The sequence below is a fragment of the Oncorhynchus masou genome, unplaced genomic scaffold (assembly GCF_036934945.1).
Source record: "Oncorhynchus masou masou isolate Uvic2021 unplaced genomic scaffold, UVic_Omas_1.1 unplaced_scaffold_2203, whole genome shotgun sequence".
Lineage (NCBI taxonomy): Eukaryota > Metazoa > Chordata > Actinopteri > Salmoniformes > Salmonidae > Oncorhynchus > Oncorhynchus masou.
In genome coordinates, this window is record NW_027008678.1 from 11,736 (window position 1) to 34,000 (window position 22,265).

General features: G+C 49.6%; 1 protein-coding gene and 1 long non-coding RNA gene across 2 annotated transcripts in view; one reads left to right on the plus strand and one right to left on the minus strand.

Moving 5' to 3' along the window:
* The first annotated feature begins 529 nt into the window (after positions 1–529).
* On the plus strand, positions 530–4,978 carry LOC135533082 (uncharacterized). Its single transcript, XR_010454445.1, has 2 exons — positions 530–3,413; positions 3,504–4,978. It is a non-coding gene; the product is annotated as an uncharacterized LOC135533082 (long non-coding RNA).
* A 5,430-nt stretch (positions 4,979–10,408) lies between these two features.
* The window catches only part of LOC135533083 (prominin-1-A-like), a gene marked incomplete at its 5' end in the record, with an annotated part of 55,367 nt that continues 43,510 nt past the window's right edge, over positions 10,409–22,265 (minus strand). The window contains 3 exons of the mRNA XM_064960481.1: positions 10,409–10,977; positions 16,940–17,055; positions 17,908–17,997. Of these exons, the coding sequence (XP_064816553.1) occupies positions 10,959–10,977; positions 16,940–17,055; positions 17,908–17,997 (225 nt within the window). The remainder of the gene's footprint in view (positions 10,978–16,939; positions 17,056–17,907; positions 17,998–22,265) is intronic.

Below are 22,265 nucleotides of genomic sequence, written 5' to 3' on the forward strand. Positions count from 1 at the left end.
CTGCACTCTGCTATACAGGTATATACTGAATCTCTCTCTGTCTCTGTCTCTGCACTCTGCTATACAGGTATATACTGAATCTCTCTCTGTCTCTGCACTCTGCTATACAGGTATATACTGAATCTCTCTCAGTCTCTGCACTCTGCTATACAGGTATATACTGAATCTCTCTCTCTCTGTCTCTGTACTCTGCTATACAGGTATATACTGAATCTCTCTCTGTCTCTGTCTCTGCACTCTGCTATACAGGTATATACTGAATCTCTCTCTCTCTCTGCACTCTGCTATACAGGTATATACTGAATCTCTCTCTGTCTCTGCACTCTGCTATACAGGTGTATACTGAATCTCTCTGTCTCTCTCTCTGCACTCTGCTATACAGGTATATACTGAATCTCTCTCTCTCTCTGTCTCTGCACTCTGCTATACAGGTATATACTGAATCTCTCTCTGTCTCTGTCTCTGCACTCTGCTATACAGGTATATACTGAATCTCTCTCAGTCTCTGCACTCTGCTATACAGGTATATACTGAATCTCTCTCTGTCTCTGCACTCTGCTATACAGGTATATACTGAATCTCTCTCTGCACTCTGCACTCTGCTATACAGGTATATACTGAATCTCTCTCTGTCTCTGCACTCTGCTATACAGGTATATACTGAATCTCTCTCTGTCTCTGCACTCTGCTATACAGGTATATACTGAATCTCTCTCTCTCTGTCTCTGCACTCTGCTATACAGGTATATACTGAATCTCTCTCTCTCTGTCTCTGCACTCTGCTATACAGGTATATACTGAATCTCTCTGTCTCTCTCTCTGCACTCTGCTATACAGGTATATACTGAATCTGTCTCTGTCTCTGCACTCTGCTATACAGGTATATACTGAATCTCTCTCTCTCTCTGTCTCTGCACTCTGCTATACAGGTATATACTGAATCTCTCTCTGTCTCTGTCTCTGCACTCTGCTATACAGGTATATACTGAATCTCTCTCTCTCTCTGTCTCTGCTATACAGGTATATACTGAATCTCTCTCTGTCTCTGTCTCAGTACTCTGCTATACAGGTATATACTGAATCTGTCTCTGTCTCTGCACTCTGCTATACAGGTATATACTGAATCTCTCTCTGTCTCTGTCTCTGCACTCTGCTATACAGGTATATACTGAATCTCTCTCTGTCTCTGCACTCTGCTATACAGGTATATACTGAATCTCTCTCTCTCTGTCTCTGCACTCTGCTATACAGGTATATACTGAATCTCTCTCTCTCTCTGTCTCTGCTATACAGGTATATACTGAATCTCTCTCTCTCTCTGTACTCTGCTATACAGGTATATACTGAATCTCTCTCTGTCTCTGCACTCTGCTATACAGGTATATACTGAATCTCTCTCTGTCTCTGTCTCTGTACTCTGCTATACAGGTATATACTGAATCTCTCTCTCTCTGTCTCTGCACTCTGCTATACAGGTATATACTGAATCTCTCTCTGTCTCTGTCTCTGCACTCTGCTATACAGGTATATACTGAATCTCTCTCTCTCTCTGTCTCTGCACTCTGCTATACAGGTATATACTGAATCTCTCTCTCTCTGTCTCTGCACTCTGCTATACAGGTATATACTGAATCTCTCTCTGTCTCTGCACTCTGCTATACAGGTATATACTGAATCTCTTTCTCTCTCTGTCTCTGCACTCTGCTATACAGGTATATACTGAATCTCTCTGTCTCTCTCTCTGCTATACAGGTATATACTGAATCTCTCTCTGTCTCTGCACTCTGCTATACAGGTATATACTGAATCTCTCTCTCTCTCTGTCTCTGCACTCTGCTATACAGGTATATACTGAATCTCTCTCTGTCTCTGCACTCTGCTATACAGGTATATACTGAATCTCTCTCTGTCTCTGCACTCTGCTATACAGGTATATACTGAATCTCTCTCTGTCTCTGTCTCTGCACTCTGCTATACAGGTATATACTGAATCTGTCTCTGTCTCTGTACTCTGCTATACAGGTATATACTGAATCTCTCTCTGTCTCTGCACTCTGCTATACAGGTATATACTGAATCTCTCTCTGTCTCTGCACTCTGCTATACAGGTATATACTGAATCTCTCTCTGTCTCTGCACTCTGCTATACAGGTATATACTGAATCTCTCTCTGTCTCTGCACTCTGCTATACAGGTATATACTGAATCTCTCTCTGTCTCTGTACTCTGCTATACAGGTATATACTGAATCTCTCTCTGTCTCTGCACTCTGCTATACAGGTATATACTGAATCTCTCTCTCTCTGTCTCTGCACTCTGCTATACAGGTATATACTGAATCTCTCTCTGTCTCTGCACTCTGCTATACAGGTATATACTGAATCTCTCTCTCTCTGTCTCTGCACTCTGCTATACAGGTATATACTGAATCTCTCTCTCTCTGTACTCTGCACTCTGCTATACAGGTATATACTGAATCTCTCTCTCTCTGTCTCTGCACTCTGCTATACAGGTATATACTGAATCTCTCTCTCTCTGTACTCTGCACTCTGCTATACAGGTATATACTGAATCTCTCTCAGTCTCTGTCTCTGCACTCTGCTATACAGGTATATACTGAATCTCTCTCTGTCTCTGCACTCTGCTATACAGGTATATACTGAATCTCTCTCTGTCTCTGCACTCTGCTATACAGGTATATACTGAATCTCTCTCTGTCTCTGTACTCTGCTATACAGGTATATACTGAATCTCTCTCTGTCTCTGTCTCTGCACTCTGCTATACAGGTATATACTGAATCTCTCTCTGTCTCTGTACTCTGCTATACAGGTATATACTGAATCTCTCTCTCTCTCTGTCTCTGCACTCTGCTATACAGGTATATACTGAATCTCTCTGTCTCTGCACTCTGCTATACAGGTATATACTGAATCTCTCTCTGTCTCTGCACTCTGCTATACAGGTATATACTGAATCTCTCTCTGTCTCTGTCTCTGCACTCTGCTATACAGGTATATACTGAATCTCTCTCTGTCTCTGCACTCTGCTATACAGGTATATACTGAATCTCTCTCTGTCTCTGCTATACAGGTATATACTGAATCTCTCTCTCTCTGTCTCTGCACTCTGCTATACAGGTATATACTGAATCTCTCTCTCTCTGTCTCTGCACTCTGCTATACAGGTATATACTGAATCTCTCTCTCTCTGTACTCTGCACTCTGCTATACAGGTATATACTGAATCTCTCTCTGTCTCTGCACTCTGCTATACAGGTATATACTGAATCTCTCTCTGTCTCTGCACTCTGCTATACAGGTATATACTGAATCTCTCTCTCTGTCTCTGTACTCTGCTATACAGGTATATACTGAATCTCTCTCTCTCTCTGTCTCTGCACTCTGCTATACAGGTATATACTGAATCTCTCTCTCTGTCTCTGTACTCTGCTATACAGGTATATACTGAATCTCTCTCTCTGTCTCTGTACTCTGCTATACAGGTATATACTGAATCTCTCTGTCTCTGCACTCTGCTATACAGGTATATACTGAATCTCTCTCTGTCTCTGTACTCTGCTATACAGGTATATACTGAATCTCTCTCTCTGTCTCTGCACTCTGCTATACAGGTATATACTGAATCTCTCTCTGTCTCTGCACTCTGCTATACAGGTATATACTGAATCTCTCTCTGTCTCTGCACTCTGCTATACAGGTATATACTGAATCTCTCTCTGTCTCTGCACTCTGCTATACAGGTATATACTGAATCTCTCTGTCTCTGTACTCTGCTATACAGGTATATACTGAATCTCTCTCTCTCTCTGTCTCTGCACTCTGCTATACAGGTATATACTGAATCTCTCTGTCTCTGCACTCTGCTATACAGGTATATACTGAATCTCTCTCTGTCTCTGCACTCTGCTATACAGGTATATACTGAATCTCTCTCTGTCTCTGTCTCTGCACTCTGCTATACAGGTATATACTGAATCTCTCTCTGTCTCTGTCTCTGCTATACAGGTATATACTGAATCTCTCTCTGTCTCTGCACTCTGCTATACAGGTATATACTGAATCTCTCTCTGTCTCAGTCTCTGCACTCTGCTATACAGGTATATACTGAATCTCTCTCTCTCTCTGTCTCTGCACTCTGCTATACAGGTATATACTGAATCTCTCTCTGTCTCAGTACTCTGCTATACAGGTACAATGGGGCAAAAAAGTATTTAGTCAGCCACCAATTGTGCAAGTTCTCCCACTTAAAAAGATGAGAGAGGCCTGTAATTTTCATCATAGGTACACTTCAACTATGACAGACAAATGAGAAAAAAAAAATTCTCCAGAAAATCACATTGGATTTTTTTAATGAATTTATTTACAAATTAAAAGTAAGTATTTGGTCAATAACAAAAGTTTAACAAAAGTTTATCTCAATACTTTGTCATTGCCAACAAAAGGTATATAACAGAGGTCAAACGTTTACTGTAAGTCTTTGCACACTGTTGCTGGTATTTTGGCCCATTCCTCCATGCAGATCTCCTCTAGAGCAGTGATGAGTAAGTATGTGTGTGTTGCAGGGTGATACCTCTGGTGACTACCGTAAGGCCCTCCTCCTGCTCTGTGGCGGCAATGACGCGTAACCGTGGTGATGATCCCTGAAGGAGCGATACCTGGAGAGACCTCCTCTCTGAATGGCCCCTCTAGCTGTCAATCACTCTCTGAGTCCTGTGTAACCCAATAGGAGAGCTCTGCTGGCCACGGTGCAGCACTGTGATAGGTTATGATGGGTTTAATCCTGTGTGTATCTGTAGCTAACATCCTTAAAGCTTCACTCTGCTTCATATCTACATCACTACAGTCATAATAATGCTGCAAGTCATGTTTTACTATCAGTTATATAACAACTAAAGACTGTTCATGTTTTTACTGTTTGTAAGGCAACACTGAAGACACAATAAACATTTTGACAGCAGGTTTGTAGTGAGACGTGTCTGTCTGTGTAGTGAGACGTGTCTGTCTGTGTAGTGAGACGTGTCTGTCTGTGTAGTGAGACCTGTCTGTCTGTCTGTGTAGTGAGACGTGTCTGTCTGTGTAGTGAGACGTGATGTCTGTCTGTCTGTGTAGTGAGACGTGGTGTCTGTCTGTCTGTGTAGTGAGACGTGTCTGTCTGTCTGTGTAGTGAGACGTGTCTGTCTGTGTAGTGAGACCTGTCTGTCTGTCTGTGTAGTGAGACGTGTCTGTCTGTGTAGTGAGACCTGTCTGTCTGTCTGTGTAGTGAGACGTGTCTGTCTGTGTAGTGAGACCTGTCTGTCTGTCTGTGTAGTGAGACGTGTCTGTCTGTGTAGTGAGACGTGATGTCTGTCTGTCTGTGTAGTGAGACGTGGTGTCTGTCTGTCTGTGTAGTGAGACGTGTCTGTCTGTCTGTGTAGTGAGACCTGTCTGTCTGTCTGTGTAGTGAGACGTGTCTGTCTGTGTAGTGAGACGTGATGTCTGTCTGTCTGTGTAGTGAGACGTGGTGTCTGTCTGTCTGTGTAGTGAGACGTGTCTGTCTGTGTAGTGAGACCTGTCTGTCTGTGTAGTGAGACGTGTCTGTCTGTGTAGTGAGGTCTGTCTGTCTGTCTGTGTAGTGAGACCTGTCTGTCTGTCTGTGTAGTGAGACGTGTCTGTCTGTGTAGTGAGACCTGTCTGTCTGTCTGTGAGACCTGTCTGTCTGTCTGTGTAGTGAGACCTGTCTGTCTGTCTGTGTAGTGAGACCTGTCTGTCTGTCTGTGTAGTGAGACCTGTCTGTCTGTCTGTGTAGTGAGACCTGTCTGTCTGTCTGTGTAGTGAGACGTGTCTGTCTGTCTGTGTAGTGAGACGTGTCTGTCTGTCTGTGTAGTGAGACGTGTCTGTCTGTCTGTGTAGTGAGACGTGTCTGTCTGTCTGTGTAGTGAGACGTGTCTGTCTGTGTAGTGAGACGTGTCTGTCTGTCTGTGTAGTGAGACGTGTCTGTCTGTGTAGTGAGACGTGTCTGTCTGTGTAGTGAGACGTGTCTGTCTGTGTAGTGAGACGTGTCTGTCTGTCTGTGTAGTGAGACGTGTCTGTCTGTGTAGTGAGACGTGTCTGTCTGTGTAGTGAGACCTGTCTGTCTGTCTGTGGAGTGAGACCTGTCTGTCTGTGTAGTGAGACCTGTCTGTCTGTGTAGTGAGACCTGTCTGTCTGTCTGTGGAGTGAGACCTGTCTGTCTGTGTAGTGAGACCTGTCTGTCTGTGTAGTGAGATGACCTGGTCGCTAGGTGACACAACTGTTAACTTGTATTCAGTTATCCGTAGTTTGAGGTTTTATTGGGATTATAACAACACATGATATGCAGTCTTCTAAAATAAAACATTTCCAGTCCTGAGCAGTGGGATCAAACTGTAGAACCCAGTTTCTCCATTTATAAAAACAGATTTTTTTAAAACAAAACCACATTTTTTATCTCTGGGACCCTCAGGATGAGAAATCAGAGCCAGATTACTGAATGTAATTATTTACCTTCAGAGGTGAATGTATCAAACCAGTTACCGTGAAGTGTTTTGTTGTTGTGCGCTTTCCTCAAACAAAAGCGTGGGATTTTTTGTTGCTGTAAAAGCTACTGTAAATTGGATTAGATTAACATGAATTTATGAATTTAAGCTTTCTGCCCATAGAAGACATGTCTATGTCCTGGAATTGGCTGTTGTTTACAGAGTCATTCTAGTCACAATATCGCTTTCTGAGCAACAACTGTCCCGGTTTAGGGACACCGATCTCATAGAGGTTTGGGCTAGGGGGCAGTATTTCCCATAGAGGTTAATAACCTCTTTGGGCTAGGGGGCAGTATTTCCCATAGAGGTTAACCTCTTTGGGCTAGGGGGCAGTATTTCCCATAGAGGTTAACCTCTTTGGGCTAGGGGCAGTATTTCCCATAGAGGTAACCTCTTTGGGCTAGGGGGCAGTATTTCCCATAGAGGTTAACCTCTTTGGGCTAGGGGGCAGTATTTCCCATAGAGGTTAACCTCTTTGGGCTAGGGGGCAGTATTTCCCATAGAGGTTAACCTCTTTGGGCTAGGGGGCAGTATTTCCCATAGAGGTTAACCTCTTTGGGCTAGGGGGCAGTATTTCCCATAGAGGTTAACCTCTTTGGGCTAGGGGGCAGTATTTCCCATAGAGGTTAACCTCTTTGGGCTAGGGGGCAGTATTTCCCATAGAGGTTAACCTCTTTGGGCTAGGGGGCAGTATTTCCCATAGAGGTTAATAACCTCTTTGGGCTAGGGGGCAGTATTTCCCATAGATGTTAACCTCTTTGGGCTAGGGGGCAGTATTTCTCATAGAGGTTAACCTCTTTGGGCTAGGGGGCAATATTTCCCATAGAGGTAACCTCTTTGGGCTAGGGGGCAGTATTTCCCATAGAGGTAACCTCTTTGGGCTAGGGGGCAGTATTTCCCATAGAGGTTAATAACCTCTTTGGGCTAGGGGGCAGTATTTCCCATAGAGGTTAACCTCTTTGGGCTAGGGGGCAGTATTTCTCATAGAGGTTAACCTCTTTGGGCTAGGGGCAGTATTTCCCATAGAGGTTAACCTCTTTGGGTTAGGGGGCAATATTTCCCATAGAGGTAACCTCTTTGGGCTAGGGGGCAGTATTTCCCATAGAGGTTAACCTCTTTGGGCTAGGGGGCAGTATTTCCCATAGAGGTTAACCTCTTTGGGCTAGGGGGCAGTATTTCCCATAGAGGTTAACCTCTTTGGGCTAGGGGGCAGTATTTCTCATAGAGGTTAACCTCTTTGGGCTAGGGGGCAGTATTTCCCATAGAGGTTAAAACACAAGTAAGAATTTTTTTATTGAGAAATGAAGAGGCGTAAGGCCAATAGCTATTTGTACACTAGATTTTCTCCCTCTGACTAACTAAAACAGACAGTTTTCAAATACAAAGGGGGCAATATTTCCCATAGAGGTAACCTCTTTGGGCTAGGGGGCAGTATTTCCCATAGAGGTTAATAACCTCTTTGGGCTAGGGGGCAGTATTTCCCATAGAGGTTAACCTCTTTGGGCTAGGGGGCAGTATTTCCCATAGAGGTTATTAACCTCTTTGGGCTAGGGGGCAGTATTTCCCATAGAGGTTATTAACCTCTTTGGGCTAGGGGGCAGTATTTCCCATAGAGGTTAACCTCTTTGGGCTAGGGGCAGTATTTCCCATAGAGGTTAACCTCTTTGGGCTAGGGGCAGTATTTCCCATAGAGGTTAACCTCTTTGGGCTAGGGGGCAGTATTTCCCATAGAGGTTAACCTCTTTGGGCTAGGGGGCAGTATTTCCCATAGAGGTTAACCTATTTGGGCTAGGGGGCAGTATTTCCCATAGAGGTTAACCTCTTTGGGCTAGGGGCAGTATTTCCCATAGAGGTTAACCTCTTTGGGCTAGGGGGCAGTATTTCCCATAGAGGTTAACCTCTTTGGGCTAGGGGCAGTATTTCCCATAGAGGTTAACCTCTTTGGGCTAGGGGGCAGTATTTCCCATAGAGGTAACCTCTTTGGGCTAGGGGCAGTATTTCCCATAGAGGTTAACCTCTTTGGGCTAGGGGCAGTATTTCCCATAGAGGTTAACCTCTTTGGGCTAGGGGAGCAGTATTTCCCATAGAGGTTAACCTCTTTGGGCTAGGGGCAGTATTTCCCATAGAGGTTAACCTCTTTGGGCTAGGGGCAATATTTCCCATAGAGGTTAACCTCTTTGGGCTAGGGGGCAATATTTCCCATAGAGGGTAACCTCTTTGGGCTAGGGGGCAATGTTTTCATGTCCGGATGTGTAACGATCGTTGTTGGAATGAGGTGAGGACCAAAGCGCAGCGTGGTAAGTGTTCATCATATATTTATTAAACCGAGAACACTAAACGAAATGAAACAGTTTTGAAAGGTGACAGACACATAACAGAAAATAATCACCCACAACTCAAAGGTGAAACCAGGCTACCTATATATGGTTCTCAATCAGGGACAACGATAAACAGCTGCCTCTGATTGAGAACCATACCAGGCCAAACATAGAAATCCCAAATTATAAAAAAAGGAACATAGACAACCCAGCCAACTCACGCCCTGACCATACCAAAACAAAGACATACTAAAAGAACTAAGGTCAGAACGTGACGGTATCCCCCCCCAAAAGGTGGGTGGGTGTCTGTCCGGCGTGGCAGCTCTGGCGCGGGACATGGACCCCACTCCACCATAGTCCTTCTCCGCCTCTCTACCCGCCTCCGTGGCCTCTTTAACGCGGCGACCCTCCCCGCCGACCTTGGACTGGACCCAAGCCACGGGTCCCGAATGGATGGGAGATTCCGGCAGCACCAGACAGGCGGGAGACTCCGGCAGCACCGGAGTGAAGGGCAATTCTGGCAGCTCCAGGCTGACTGACGGCTCTGGCAGCTCCTGGCTGACTGACGGCTCTGGCAGCTCCAGGCTGACTGACGGTTTTGGCAGCTCCTGGCTGACTGACGGCTCTGGCAGCTCCTGGCTGACTGACGGCTCTGGCAACTCCAGGCTGACTGACGGTTTTGGCAGCTCCTGGCTGACTGACGGCTCTGGCAGCTCCTGGCTGACTGGCGGCTCTGGCAGCTCCTGGCTGACTGACGGCTCTGGCAACTCCTGGCTGACTGACGGCTCTGGCAGCTCCAGGCTGACTGACGGTTTTGGCAGCTCCTGGCTGACTGACGGCTCTGGCAGCTCCTGGCTGACTGACGGCTCTGGCAGCTCCTGGCTGACTGGCGGCTCCTGGCTGACTGTCGGCTCAGGACAGACGGGAGACTCTGGCAGCTAGCTAGCACTGCAGTGCATAACATGTGGTGAGTAGTTGACTCAAAGAGAAAGACAATAGATGAACAGTTTTCAACAAATGTATTTCTCCAAAAATGAAGGAGAGGCAAGAGAGAGAGATTGTCATTTTTTTCACTTTCAGTTTCACTTACTTAGCTAGCAAATGCAGCTGGCTAGTTTAGACTACTGAAACACCCTGCTCAAATAGAGGAATGCTCTGTTAGCTAGCTGGCTATAACAGAGGGATGTTATGTTATCTATGCACTGCAGTACTTAATTCAGCTGGTGGCCACACCAGATACTGACTGTTACTTTTGATTTTGACCCCCCCCTCTTTGTTCAGGGACACACTATTCCATTTCTGTTAGTCACATGTCTGCGGAACTTGTTTAGTTTATGTCTCAGTTGATGAATCTTATGTTCATACAAACATTTACGCATGTTAAGTTTGCTGAAAATAAACGCAGTTGACAGTGAGAGGACGTGTTTTTGTTTGTTGCTGAGTTTTGAGATGGACGGACCGACAGACAGCAGGACGAAAGACAGTGGAGACAGCGTGACTCAGCGAACTGACATCTTTATTCACAGATTCAGAGCCTGCAGTGACATCAGTCGTGACATCACAGTCCTGACATCACCGATATGACATCAAAGTCAATGCGATGGTTACAGCTGTCAAACAACAAGCAGCTAGCGTCCGCTAGCTAACATGCTAACATGGTTTGGTAGCTAGTGTCTGCTAACATGGTTTGGTAGCTAGCGTCCGCTAACTTGCTAACATATTATATTAAAAAATATATAAAACTTTCAAAGGTGTTGAAAGCGTATAAAATGTACAAGTCATTGAGATGAGTCAGTGGTTCCAGCTGAGTAGAAACAAACAGAACACTTGTCTATAATAACTCTGATAAATCAAATCAACTATATAGAAATAATCCACCAACGTGTTCACACAGGTTCAGAAACTACGGTGATGTCAGACAGAACTAGTGTTGTGATTGGGCGATGGAACGTACAGGGCATCATTTGGGCTACTGTAATTGGCTGGCAGCTAAGGTCCTTATCCAATCAGGTTGTTGTGGGGTGGAGATCAGCAGAGTTCTGTTGTGGGTTGTTGTAGTTTTGTTCTCTTTCCCACCTTTGTTTCTCTACCAGTTTTCTTGGCCCCTGAGGAAGAGAACAGAACATTTACCATTATTAACAGCATCAAAATACACAAGGAGTGAGGGAGGGAGAGAGGAGTGGAGGAGGGGAGAGAGGGGAGGAGAGAGGAGAGGAGGAGAGGAGAAGAGGAGGAGAGAAAGAATAAAAGAGAGACCAATGACAGAAAAACAGAAAAACAGAAAGAGAAGGACAGAAGAGATGCTTCGTGGTGCTCTAATCAGTTTGTGTGGGACTAGGAGACTAGGAGACTAGGAGCCTAGGAGACTGGGAGACTAGGGTCCTAGGAGACTAGGGGACTAGGAGACTGGGAGACTGGGAGACTAGGAGACTAGGGGACTGGGAGACTGGGAGACTGGGAGACTAGGAGACTAGGGGACTAGGAGACGGTATCAGTAGCAGTGGACTGGGAGGCGGTATCAGTAGCAGTGGACTGGGACTAGGGGGCGGTATCAGTAGCAGTGGACTGGGACTAGGGGCGGTATCAGTAGCAGTGGACTGGGACTAGGGGGCGGTATCAGTAGCAGTGGACTGGGACTAGGGGCGGTATCAGTAGCAGTGGACTGGGACTAGGGGGCGGTATCAGTAGCAGTGGACTGGGACTAGGGGCGGTATCAGTAGCAGTGGACTGGGACTAGGGGCGGTATCAGTAGCAGTGGACTGGGACTAGGGGGCGGTATCAGTAGCAGTGGACTGGGACTAGGGGGCGGTATCAGTAGCAGTGGACTGGGACTAGGGGGCGGTATCAGTAGCAGTGGACTGGGACTAGGGGCGGTATCAGTAGCAGTGGACTGGGTCTAGGGGGCGGTATCAGTAGCAGTGGACTGGGACTAGGGGCGGTATCAGTAGCAGTGGACTGGGACTAGGGGGCGGTATCAGTAGCAGTGGACTGGGACTAGGGGGCGGTATCAGTAGCAGTGGACTGGGACTAGGGGGCGGTATCAGTAGCAGTGGACTGGGACTAGGGGGCGGTATCAGTAGCAGTGGACTGGGACTAGGGGGCGGTATCAGTAGCAGTGGACTGGGACTAGGGGGCGGTATCAGTAGCAGTGGACTGGGACTAGGGGGCGGTATCAGTAGCAGTGGACTGGGACTAGGGGGCGGTATCAGTAGCAGTGGACTGGGACTAGGGGCGGTATCAGTAGCAGTGGACTGGGACTAGGGGCGGTATCAGTAGCAGTGGACTGGGACTAGGGGGCGGTATCAGTAGCAGTGGACTGGGACTAGGGGGCGGTATCAGTAGCAGTGGACTGGGACTAGGGGCGGTATCAGTAGCAGTGGACTGGGACTAGGGGCGGTATCAGTAGCAGTGGACTGGGACTAGGGGGCGGTATCAGTAGCAGTGGACTGGGACTAGGGGGCGGTATCAGTAGCAGTGGACTGGGACTAGGGGGCGGTATCAGTAGCAGTGGACTGGGACTAGGGGCGGTATCAGTAGCAGTGGACTGGGACTAGGGCGGTATCAGTAGCAGTGGACTGGGACTAGGGGCGGTATCAGTAGCAGTGGACTGGGACTAGGGGCGGTATCAGTAGCAGTGGACTGGGACTAGGGGGCGGTATCAGTAGCAGTGGACTGGGACTAGGGGGCGGTATCAGTAGCAGTGGACTGGGACTAGGGGCGGTATCAGTAGCAGTGGACTGGGACTAGGGGGCGGTATCAGTAGCAGTGGACTGGGACTAGGGGGCGGTATCAGTAGCAGTGGACTGGGACTAGGGGGCGGTATCAGTAGCAGTGGACTGGGACTAGGGGCGGTATCAGTAGCAGTGGACTGGGACTAGGGGCGGTATCAGTAGCAGTGGACTGGGACTAGGGGGCGGTATCAGTAGCAGTGGACTGGGACTAGGGGGCGGTATCAGTAGCAGTGGACTGGGACTAGGGGGCGGTATCAGTAGCAGTGGACTGGGACTAGGGGCGGTATCAGTAGCAGTGGACTGGGACTAGGGGCGGTATCAGTAGCAGTGGACTGGGACTAGGGGGCGGTATCAGTAGCAGTGGACTGGGACTAGGGGGCGGTATCAGTAGCAGTGGACTGGGACTAGGGGGCGGTATCAGTAGCAGTGGACTGGGACTAGGGGGCGGTATCAGTAGCAGTGGACTGGGACTAGGGGGCGGTATCAGTAGCAGTGGACTGGGACTAGGGGCGGTATCAGTAGCAGTGGACTGGGACTAGGGGGCGGTATCAGTAGCAGTGGACTGGGACTAGGGGCGGTGTCAGTAGCAGTGGACTGGGACTAGGGGGCGGTATCAGTAGCAGTGGACTGGGACTAGGGGGCGGTATCAGTAGCAGTGGACTGGGACTAGGGGGCGGTATCAGTAGCAGTGGACTGGGACTAGGGGCGGTATCAGTAGCAGTGGACTGGGACTAGGGGGCGGTGTCAGTAGCAGTGGACTGGGACTAGGGGGCGGTATCAGTAGCAGTGGACTGGGACTAGGGGGCGGTATCAGTAGCAGTGGACTGGGACTAGGGGGCGGTATCAGTAGCAGTGGACTGGGACTAGGGGGCGGTATCAGTAGCAGTGGACTGGGACTAGGGGGCGGTATCAGTAGCAGTGGACTGGGACTAGGGGGCGGTGTCAGTAGCAGTGGACTGGGACTAGGGGGCGGTATCAGTAGCAGTGGACTGGGACTAGGGGGCGGTATCAGTAGCAGTGGACTGGGACTAGGGGGCGGTATCAGTAGCAGTGGACTGGGACTAGGGGGCGGTATCAGTAGCAGTGGACTGGGACTAGGGGGCGGTGTCAGTAGCAGTGGACTGGGACTAGGGGCGGTATCAGTAGCAGTGGACTGGGACTAGGGGGCGGTATCAGTAGCAGTGGACTGGGACTAGGGGGCGGTGTCAGTAGCAGTGGACTGGGACTAGGGGGCGGTATCAGTAGCAGTGGACTGGGACTAGGGGGCGGTGTCAGTAGCAGTGGACTGGGACTAGGGGGCGGTATCAGTAGCAGTGGACTGGGACTAGGGGGCGGTATCAGTAGCAGTGGACTGGGACTAGGGGCGGTATCAGTAGCAGTGGACTGGGACTAGGGGGCGGTGTCAGTAGCAGTGGACTGGGACTAGGGGGCGGTATCAGTAGCAGTGGACTGGGAGATGGTATCAGTAGCAGTGGACTGGGACTAGGGGGCGGTATCAGTAGCAGTGGACTGGGACTAGGGGCGGTATCAGTAGCAGTGGACTGGGACTAGGGGGCGGTATCAGTAGCAGTGGACTGGGACTAGGGGCGGTGTCAGTAGCAGTGGACTGGGACTAGGGGCGGTATCAGTAGCAGTGGACTGGGACTAGGGGGCGGTATCAGTAGCAGTGGACTGGGACTAGGGGGCGGTATCAGTAGCAGTGGACTGGGACTAGGGGGCGGTATCAGTAGCAGTGGACTGGGACTAGGGGGCGGTGTCAGTAGCAGTGGACTGGGACTAGGGGGCGGTATCAGTAGCAGTGGACTGGGACTAGGGGCGGTATCAGTAGCAGTGGACTGGGACTAGGGGCGGTATCAGTAGCAGTGGACTGGGACTAGGGGGCGGTGTCAGTAGCAGTGGACTGGGACTAGGGGGCGGTATCAGTAGCAGTGGACTGGGAGATGGTATCAGTCCCCGGCTGTTCCCAAACTCCACAGGTTCTCTTGACAATCCTGTAGCATTCTTGAGGGCCTTGGTGTTTCTGATACTGACTTCATCTCCTGGGTACCTTGGCTGAGTCATAGTTGCGGTATGTCTGCCTGAGCGTGAGGTCTGTGCTGCCCGGCTCAACCCGGCTCATGTACGCTCTGTTGCCGGTTACGGGTGGCTACTCGAAGACAGAGAGCGGCCAGGCTCGGTGGGTAAGCCCCACCGCTTGCCTCTCTTCCCTGGGTCGCTCGTCTTTTCAGTTGGATGCAGCTAGCTACTGGAACAAGCTGCAACAAACACTCATCAAACACTTATCTCAATCTCTTCATTAAAAGACTTGGACTTACTGACAGTTGAGGCTGATGTATTGTTGTCTCTACCGGTGCTAGGTGCCGGCCGGTTACCGTCTTACCGCCTTAACCGAGTGAGGATCGTTGTGACAACAGTACCCCCAAGTGGCCAATCAGGGTACATCACTGATCACTGAGCCCTGGTACCCAGAGTGGGCCGGGCTTTAGGCAAACCATGGCACAATACAGTTTTTTCAACCCTGAGTTCCGCAGTGTTCACGGGTTTCAAAACGTGTGTTTCCTGCATGTGAGTTCAATGAAAAGGGTCCCTTCTCCATGTTCGGTGTGGTGGTTATTTTTCCAATTCCAATCTTTCCCAATCCACAAAGTGGTGTCCCGCCCCTTCAGAGTCATGGGAGGCTCGCTGTCTGCTCTGACCAATGGCGGGCATGCACAGTGTCACCCTGGATCATATGAATAGTATCCTCTGCAGGGTCCCCAACAGATGTTCCTGGTTTTCAGGGGAAATGGAGAGAGAGCATATGACGTGACTTCTGCTTTTGGACATTAACAAGGCATCACTCCAAGGTGACACTCATTTACTAGATTGATTGAACAGAACCTCCGCGATAGTTATTTTTCTTCTCGTCAAAACCAGTATGTCGGGGACCTAGTTTCTGGCTTTTCTTTTTTATGCCTGCTAAGTTAGGTTACGTGAACAGTGATGTCGGGGTACAGACTACAACTTGTTGTTCGTCCCTCCACGCTTCTGCAGCGTCATCAGGCCGACTATTCCCGAGGCTTCAGCGCCTGTTCTGAGGGAGGAAATGTCCTCCCGTCACCAGAAGCAGGCAATCCGTTGAAGATCCAAGATGGCTGGTGCAGCCGGTATTTCCTGGATCCGAAAAGGGAGAGGACTTTATGTCCCATTCTAGACCTATGTGCCCTCAGCAAGCACCTCAGTCTACAAACTCAAAATGCTCACAAGCCGCCTCCGGAGTCGTCGAGGGAGCAAGGAATGTAACACACGTCCATTCTACTGTCCCGTATTCAGTTTCTAGTCTTCCAAAGAAACCAGAAAAGTTACCTGTCTGACTCCACATCAGCGCATTGTGTTTCTAGGTCCTGACTCACTTGCGTATCATGCTTTTCTATCCCCACAGAGGGTGTCTGAGTTCCGGCTCTGCTCAGCCAAACTTTGGTTATGTCACAAAGGGCGTTGTTGCCCGTGCCTACTCCCTACTTCCACTGGGGACAATGGTTTCTGTGATGTAAGTTGATCCCCTGGGGCTATTGTTCATGTGGCCCTTCCAGCGCTGAGAGCTAACCACTCACCTGGATGCATTTCGCAGCCTAAGCCGGTCACTTTGGGTGTCAGGTCTATGGGCCATGAACCAGTGCTGGGACCCTCTGCTATTGTCAGGGGGCTCCCATGGCCTCAGTTGTATCCCACAAGGGGATCACAACAGACACATTCCCCTGAGGGTGGGGTGCGCTGTAAGAAAGGCAACCGATTCTGGGGGTATCGACATTGGTGTGGATTACCCAGAGATCCTACCGGTATATCTGACACTAAGGCGCTTCCCCCTGCTTTGGTCGGGCCAGTGGTGGTGTGCATCAACGGGGACGGGGAGAGACTCGGTCAGTTAGTCTGGCATGTCTGCCTCGTGATTTGTTGGGAGAGTTAGTCTGTCATGTCTGCCTCGTGATTTGGTGGGAGAGTTAGTCTGTCATGTCTGCCTCGTGATTTGTTGGGAGAGTTGTCTGCCTCGTGATTTGTTGGGAGAGTTGTCTGCCTCGTGATTTGTTGGGAGAGTTGTCTGCCTCGTGATTTGTTGGGAGAGTTGTCTGCCTCGTGATTTGTTGGGAGAGTTGTCTGCCTCGTGATTTGTTGGGAGAGTTGTCTGCCTCGTGATTTGTTGGGAGAGTTGTCTGGCATGAAGAGGACCCACCCTGTTGTTTTCCCTTTATGGTCAATTGAAACCAGATCCTCGTCACTGATGGATCGGCGTTTTCAAGACTAGAAAATAGCCACTAGAGAAGTGTGTGTGTGTGTGTGTGTGTGTGTGTGTACCTACTCTTCAAACACATCCTCCGTATCCATCCTCCTGTAGTACTTGGCCAGTTTGACTGACAGGATGATGCTGGGAACCAGGAACACACAGCAACCACCCAGACCGAACCAGAACGTGTTCTACAACACACAGATATATAACATTAACTCAGACCGAACCAGAACGTGTTCTACAACACACAGATATATAACATTAACCCAGACCGAACCAGAACGTGTTCTACAACACACAGATATATAACATTAACTCAGACCGAACCAGAACGTGTTCTACAACACACAGATATATAACATTAACTCAGACCGAACCAGAACGTGTTCTACAACACACAGATATATAACATTAACTCAGACCGAACCAGAACGTGTTCTACAACACACAGATATATAACATTAACTCAGACCGAACCAGAACGTGTTCTACAACACACAGATATATAACATTAACTCAGACCGAACCAGAACGTGTTCTACAACACACAGATATATAACATTAACTCAGACCGAACCAGAACGTGTTCTACAACACACAGATATATAACATTAACTCAGACCGAACCAGAACAACACACACAGAGACATAACCTCACACACACACACCGACACACACACACATAGCACATACCAACACACACACCGACACACAGCATACACCGACACACAGCACATACCGACAAAAACACAGCACATACCGACAAACACACACAGCACATACCGACAAACACACACAGCACATACCGACAAACACACACAGCACATACCGACAAACACACACAGCACATACCGACACACACACACAGCACATACCGACAAACACACACAGCACATACTGACACACAGCACATACCGAAACACACACACATACACACACAAACAGCACACACCGACACACACAGACAGCACACACTGACACACACAGACAGCACACACTGACACACACCGACACACACCGACAGCTCCTGTGTATCTTACCACTGAGTCGACTATGAAGCTGCAGGCAACGATCTCCATGGAGTCAATGAGATTACTGATGGGCTTACACTGAGACACCTCCCCTGTCAGCTAGGATACATTATGGAGGAGAGGTTACCGATGGGCCGACACTGAGACACCTCCCCTGTCAGCTAGGATACATTATGGAGGAGAGGTTACCGATGGGCCGACACTGAGACACCTCCCCTGTCAGCTAGGATACATTATGGAGGAGAGGTTACCGATGGGCCGACACTGAGACACCTCCCCTGTCAGCTAGGACACATTATGGAGGAGAGGTTACCGATGGGCCGACACTGAGACACCTCCCCTGTCAGCTAGGACACATTATGGAGGAGAGGTTACTGATGGGCCGACACTGAGACACCTCCCCTGTCAGCTAGGACACATTATGGAGGAGAGGTTACTGATGGGCCGACACTGAGACACCTCCCCTGTCAGCTAGGACACATTATGGAGGAGAGGTTACTGATGGGCCGACACTGAGACACCTCCCCTGTCAGCTAGGACACATTATGGAGGAGAGGTTACTGATGGGCCGACACTGAGACACCTCCCTGTCAGCTAGGACACATTATGGAGGAGAGGTTACTGATGGGCCGACACTGAGACACCTCCCCTGTCAGCTAGGATACATTATGGAGGAGAGGTTACTGATGGGCCGACACTGAGACACCTCCCCTGTCAGCTAGGCTACATTATGGAGGAGAGGTTACCGATGGGCCGACACTGAGACACCTCCCCTGTCAGCTAGGATACATTATGGAGGAGAGGTTACCGATGGGCCGACACTGAGACACCTCCCCTGTCAGCTAGGATACATTATGGAGGAGAGGTTACTGATGGGCCGACACTGAGACACCTCCCCTGTCAGCTAGGATACATTATGGAGGAGAGGTTACCGATGGGCCGACACTGAGACACCTCCCCTGTCAGCTAGGATACATTATGGAGGAGAGGTTACTGATGGGCCGACACTGAGACACCTCCCCTGTCAGCTAGGATACATTATGGAGGAGAGGTTACCGATGGGCCGACACTGAGACACCTCCCCCTGTCAGCTAGGATACATTATGGAGGAGAGGTTACTGATGGGCCGACACTGAGACACCTGTCAGCTAGGATACATTATGGAGGAGAGGTTACTGATGGGCCGACACTGAGACACCTCCCCTGTCAGCTAGGATACATTATGGAGGAGAGGTTACTGATGGGCCGACACTGAGACACCTCCCCTGTCAGCTAGGATACATTATGGAGGAGAGGTTACCGATGGGCCGACACTGAGACACCTCCCCTGTCAGCTAGGATACATTATGGAGGAGAGGTTACTGATGGGCCGACACTGAGACACCTGTCAGCTAGGATACATTATGGAGGAGAGGTTACTGATGGGCCGACACTGAGACACCTCCCCTGTCAGCTAGGACACATTATGGAGGAGAGGTTACCGATGGGCCGACACTGAGACACCTCCCCTGTCAGCTAGGACACATTATGGAGGAGAGGTTACCGATGGGCCGACACTGAGACACCTCCCCTGTCAGCTAGGATACATTATGGAGGAGAGGTTACTGATGGGCCGACACTGAGACACCTGTCAGCTAGGACACATTATGGAGGAGAGGTTACTGATGGGCCGACACTGAGACACCTGTCAGCTAGGATACATTATGGAGGAGAGGTTACCGATGGGCCGACACTGAGACACCTCCCCTGTCAGCTAGGATACATTATGGAGGAGAGGTTACTGATGGGCCGACACTGAGACACCTCCCCTGTCAGCTAGGATACATTATGGAGGAGAGGTTACTGATGGGCCGACACTGAGACACCTCCCCTGTCAGCTAGGATACATTATGGAGGAGAGGTTACCGATGGGCCGACACTGAGACACCTCCCCTGTCAGCTAGGATACATTATGGAGGAGAGGTTACTGATGGGCCGACACTGAGACACCTCCCCTGTCAGCTAGGATACATTATGGAGGAGAGGTTACCGATGGGCCGACACTGAGACACCTCCCCTGTCAGCTAGGATACATTATGGAGGAGAGGTTACCGATGGGCCGACACTGAGACACCTCCCCTGTCAGCTAGGATACATTATGGAGGAGAGGTTACCGATGGGCCGACACTGAGACACCTCCCCTGTCAGCTAGGATACATTATGGAGGAGAGGTTACCGATGGGCCGACACTGAGACACCTCCCCTGTCAGCTAGGATACATTATGGAGGAGAGGTTACCGATGGGCCGACACTGAGACACCTCCCCTGTCAGCTAGGATACATTATGGAGGAGAGGTTACCGATGGGCCGACACTGAGACACCTCCCCTGTCAGCTAGGATACATTATGGAGGAGAGGTTACCGATGGGCCGACACTGAGACACCTCCCCTGTCAGCTAGGATACATTATGGAGGAGAGGTTACCGATGGGCCGACACTGAGACACCTCCCCTGTCAGCTAGGATACATTATGGAGGAGAGGTTACTGATGGGCCGACACTGAGACACCTCCCCTGTCAGCTAGGATACATTATGGAGGAGAGGTTACCGATGGGCCGACACTGAGACACCTCCCCTGTCAGCTAGGATACATTATGGAGGAGAGGTTACCGATGGGCCGACACTGAGACACCTCCCTGTCAGCTAGGATACATTATGGAGGAGAGGTTACTGATGGGCCGACACTGAGACACCTCCCTGTCAGCTAGGATACATTATGGAGGAGAGGTTACCGATGGGCCGACACTGAGACACCTCCCCTGTCAGCTAGGATACATTATGGAGGAGAGGTTACCGATGGGCCGACACTGAGACACCTCCCCTGTCAGCTAGGATACATTATGGAGGAGAGGTTACTGATGGGCCGACACTGAGACACCTGTCAGCTAGGATACATTATGGAGGAGAGGTTACTGATGGGCCGACACTGAGACACCTCCCCTGTCAGCTAGGATACATTATGGAGGAGAGGTTACTGATGGGCCGACACTGAGACACCTCCCCTGTCAGCTAGGATACATTATGGAGGAGAGGTTACTGATGGGCCGACACTGAGACACCTCCCCTGTCAGCTAGGATACATTATGGAGGAGAGGTTACCGATGGGCCGACACTGAGACACCTCCCCTGTCAGCTAGGATACATTATGGAGGAGAGGTTACCGATGGGCCGACACTGAGACACCTCCCCTGTCAGCTAGGATACATTATGGAGGAGAGGTTACTGATGGGCCGACACTGAGACACCTGTCAGCTAGGATACATTATGGAGGAGAGGTTACTGATGGGCCGACACTGAGACACCTCCCCTGTCAGCTAGGACACATTATGGAGGAGAGGTTACCGATGGGCCGACACTGAGACACCTCCTGTCAGCTAGGACACATTATGGAGGAGAGGTTACCGATGGGCCGACACTGAGACACCTCCCCTGTCAGCTAGGATACATTATGGAGGAGAGGTTACTGATGGGCCGACACTGAGACACCTCCCCTGTCAGCTAGGATACATTATGGAGGAGAGGTTACCGATGGGCCGACACTGAGACACCTCCCTGTCAGCTAGGATACATTATGGAGGAGAGGTTACCGATGGGCCGACACTGAGACACCTCCCCTGTCAGCTAGGATACATTATGGAGGAGAGGTTACTGATGGGCCGACACTGAGACACCTGTCAGCTAGGATACATTATGGAGGAGAGGTTACTGATGGGCCGACACTGAGACACCTCCCCTGTCAGCTAGGATACATTATGGAGGAGAGGTTACTGATGGGCCGACACTGAGACACCTCCCTGTCAGCTAGGATACATTATGGAGGAGAGGTTACTGATGGGCCGACACTGAGACACCTGTCAGCTAGGATACATTATGGAGGAGAGGTTACTGATGGGCCGACACTGAGACACCTCCCTGTCAGCTAGGACACATTATGGAGGAGAGGTTACCGATGGGCCGACACTGAGACACCTCCCTGTCAGCTAGGACACATTATGGAGGAGAGGTTACCGATGGGCCGACACTGAGACACCTCCCCTGTCAGCTAGGATACATTATGGAGGAGAGGTTACTGATGGGCCGACACTGAGACACCTGTCAGCTAGGACACATTATGGAGGAGAGGTTACTGATGGGCCGACACTGAGACACCTGTCAGCTAGGATACATTATGGAGGAGAGGTTACCGATGGGCCGACACTGAGACACCTCCCCTGTCAGCTAGGATACATTATGGAGGAGAGGTTACTGATGGGCCGACACTGAGACACCTCCTGTCAGCTAGGATACATTATGGAGGAGAGGTTACTGATGGGCCGACACTGAGACAC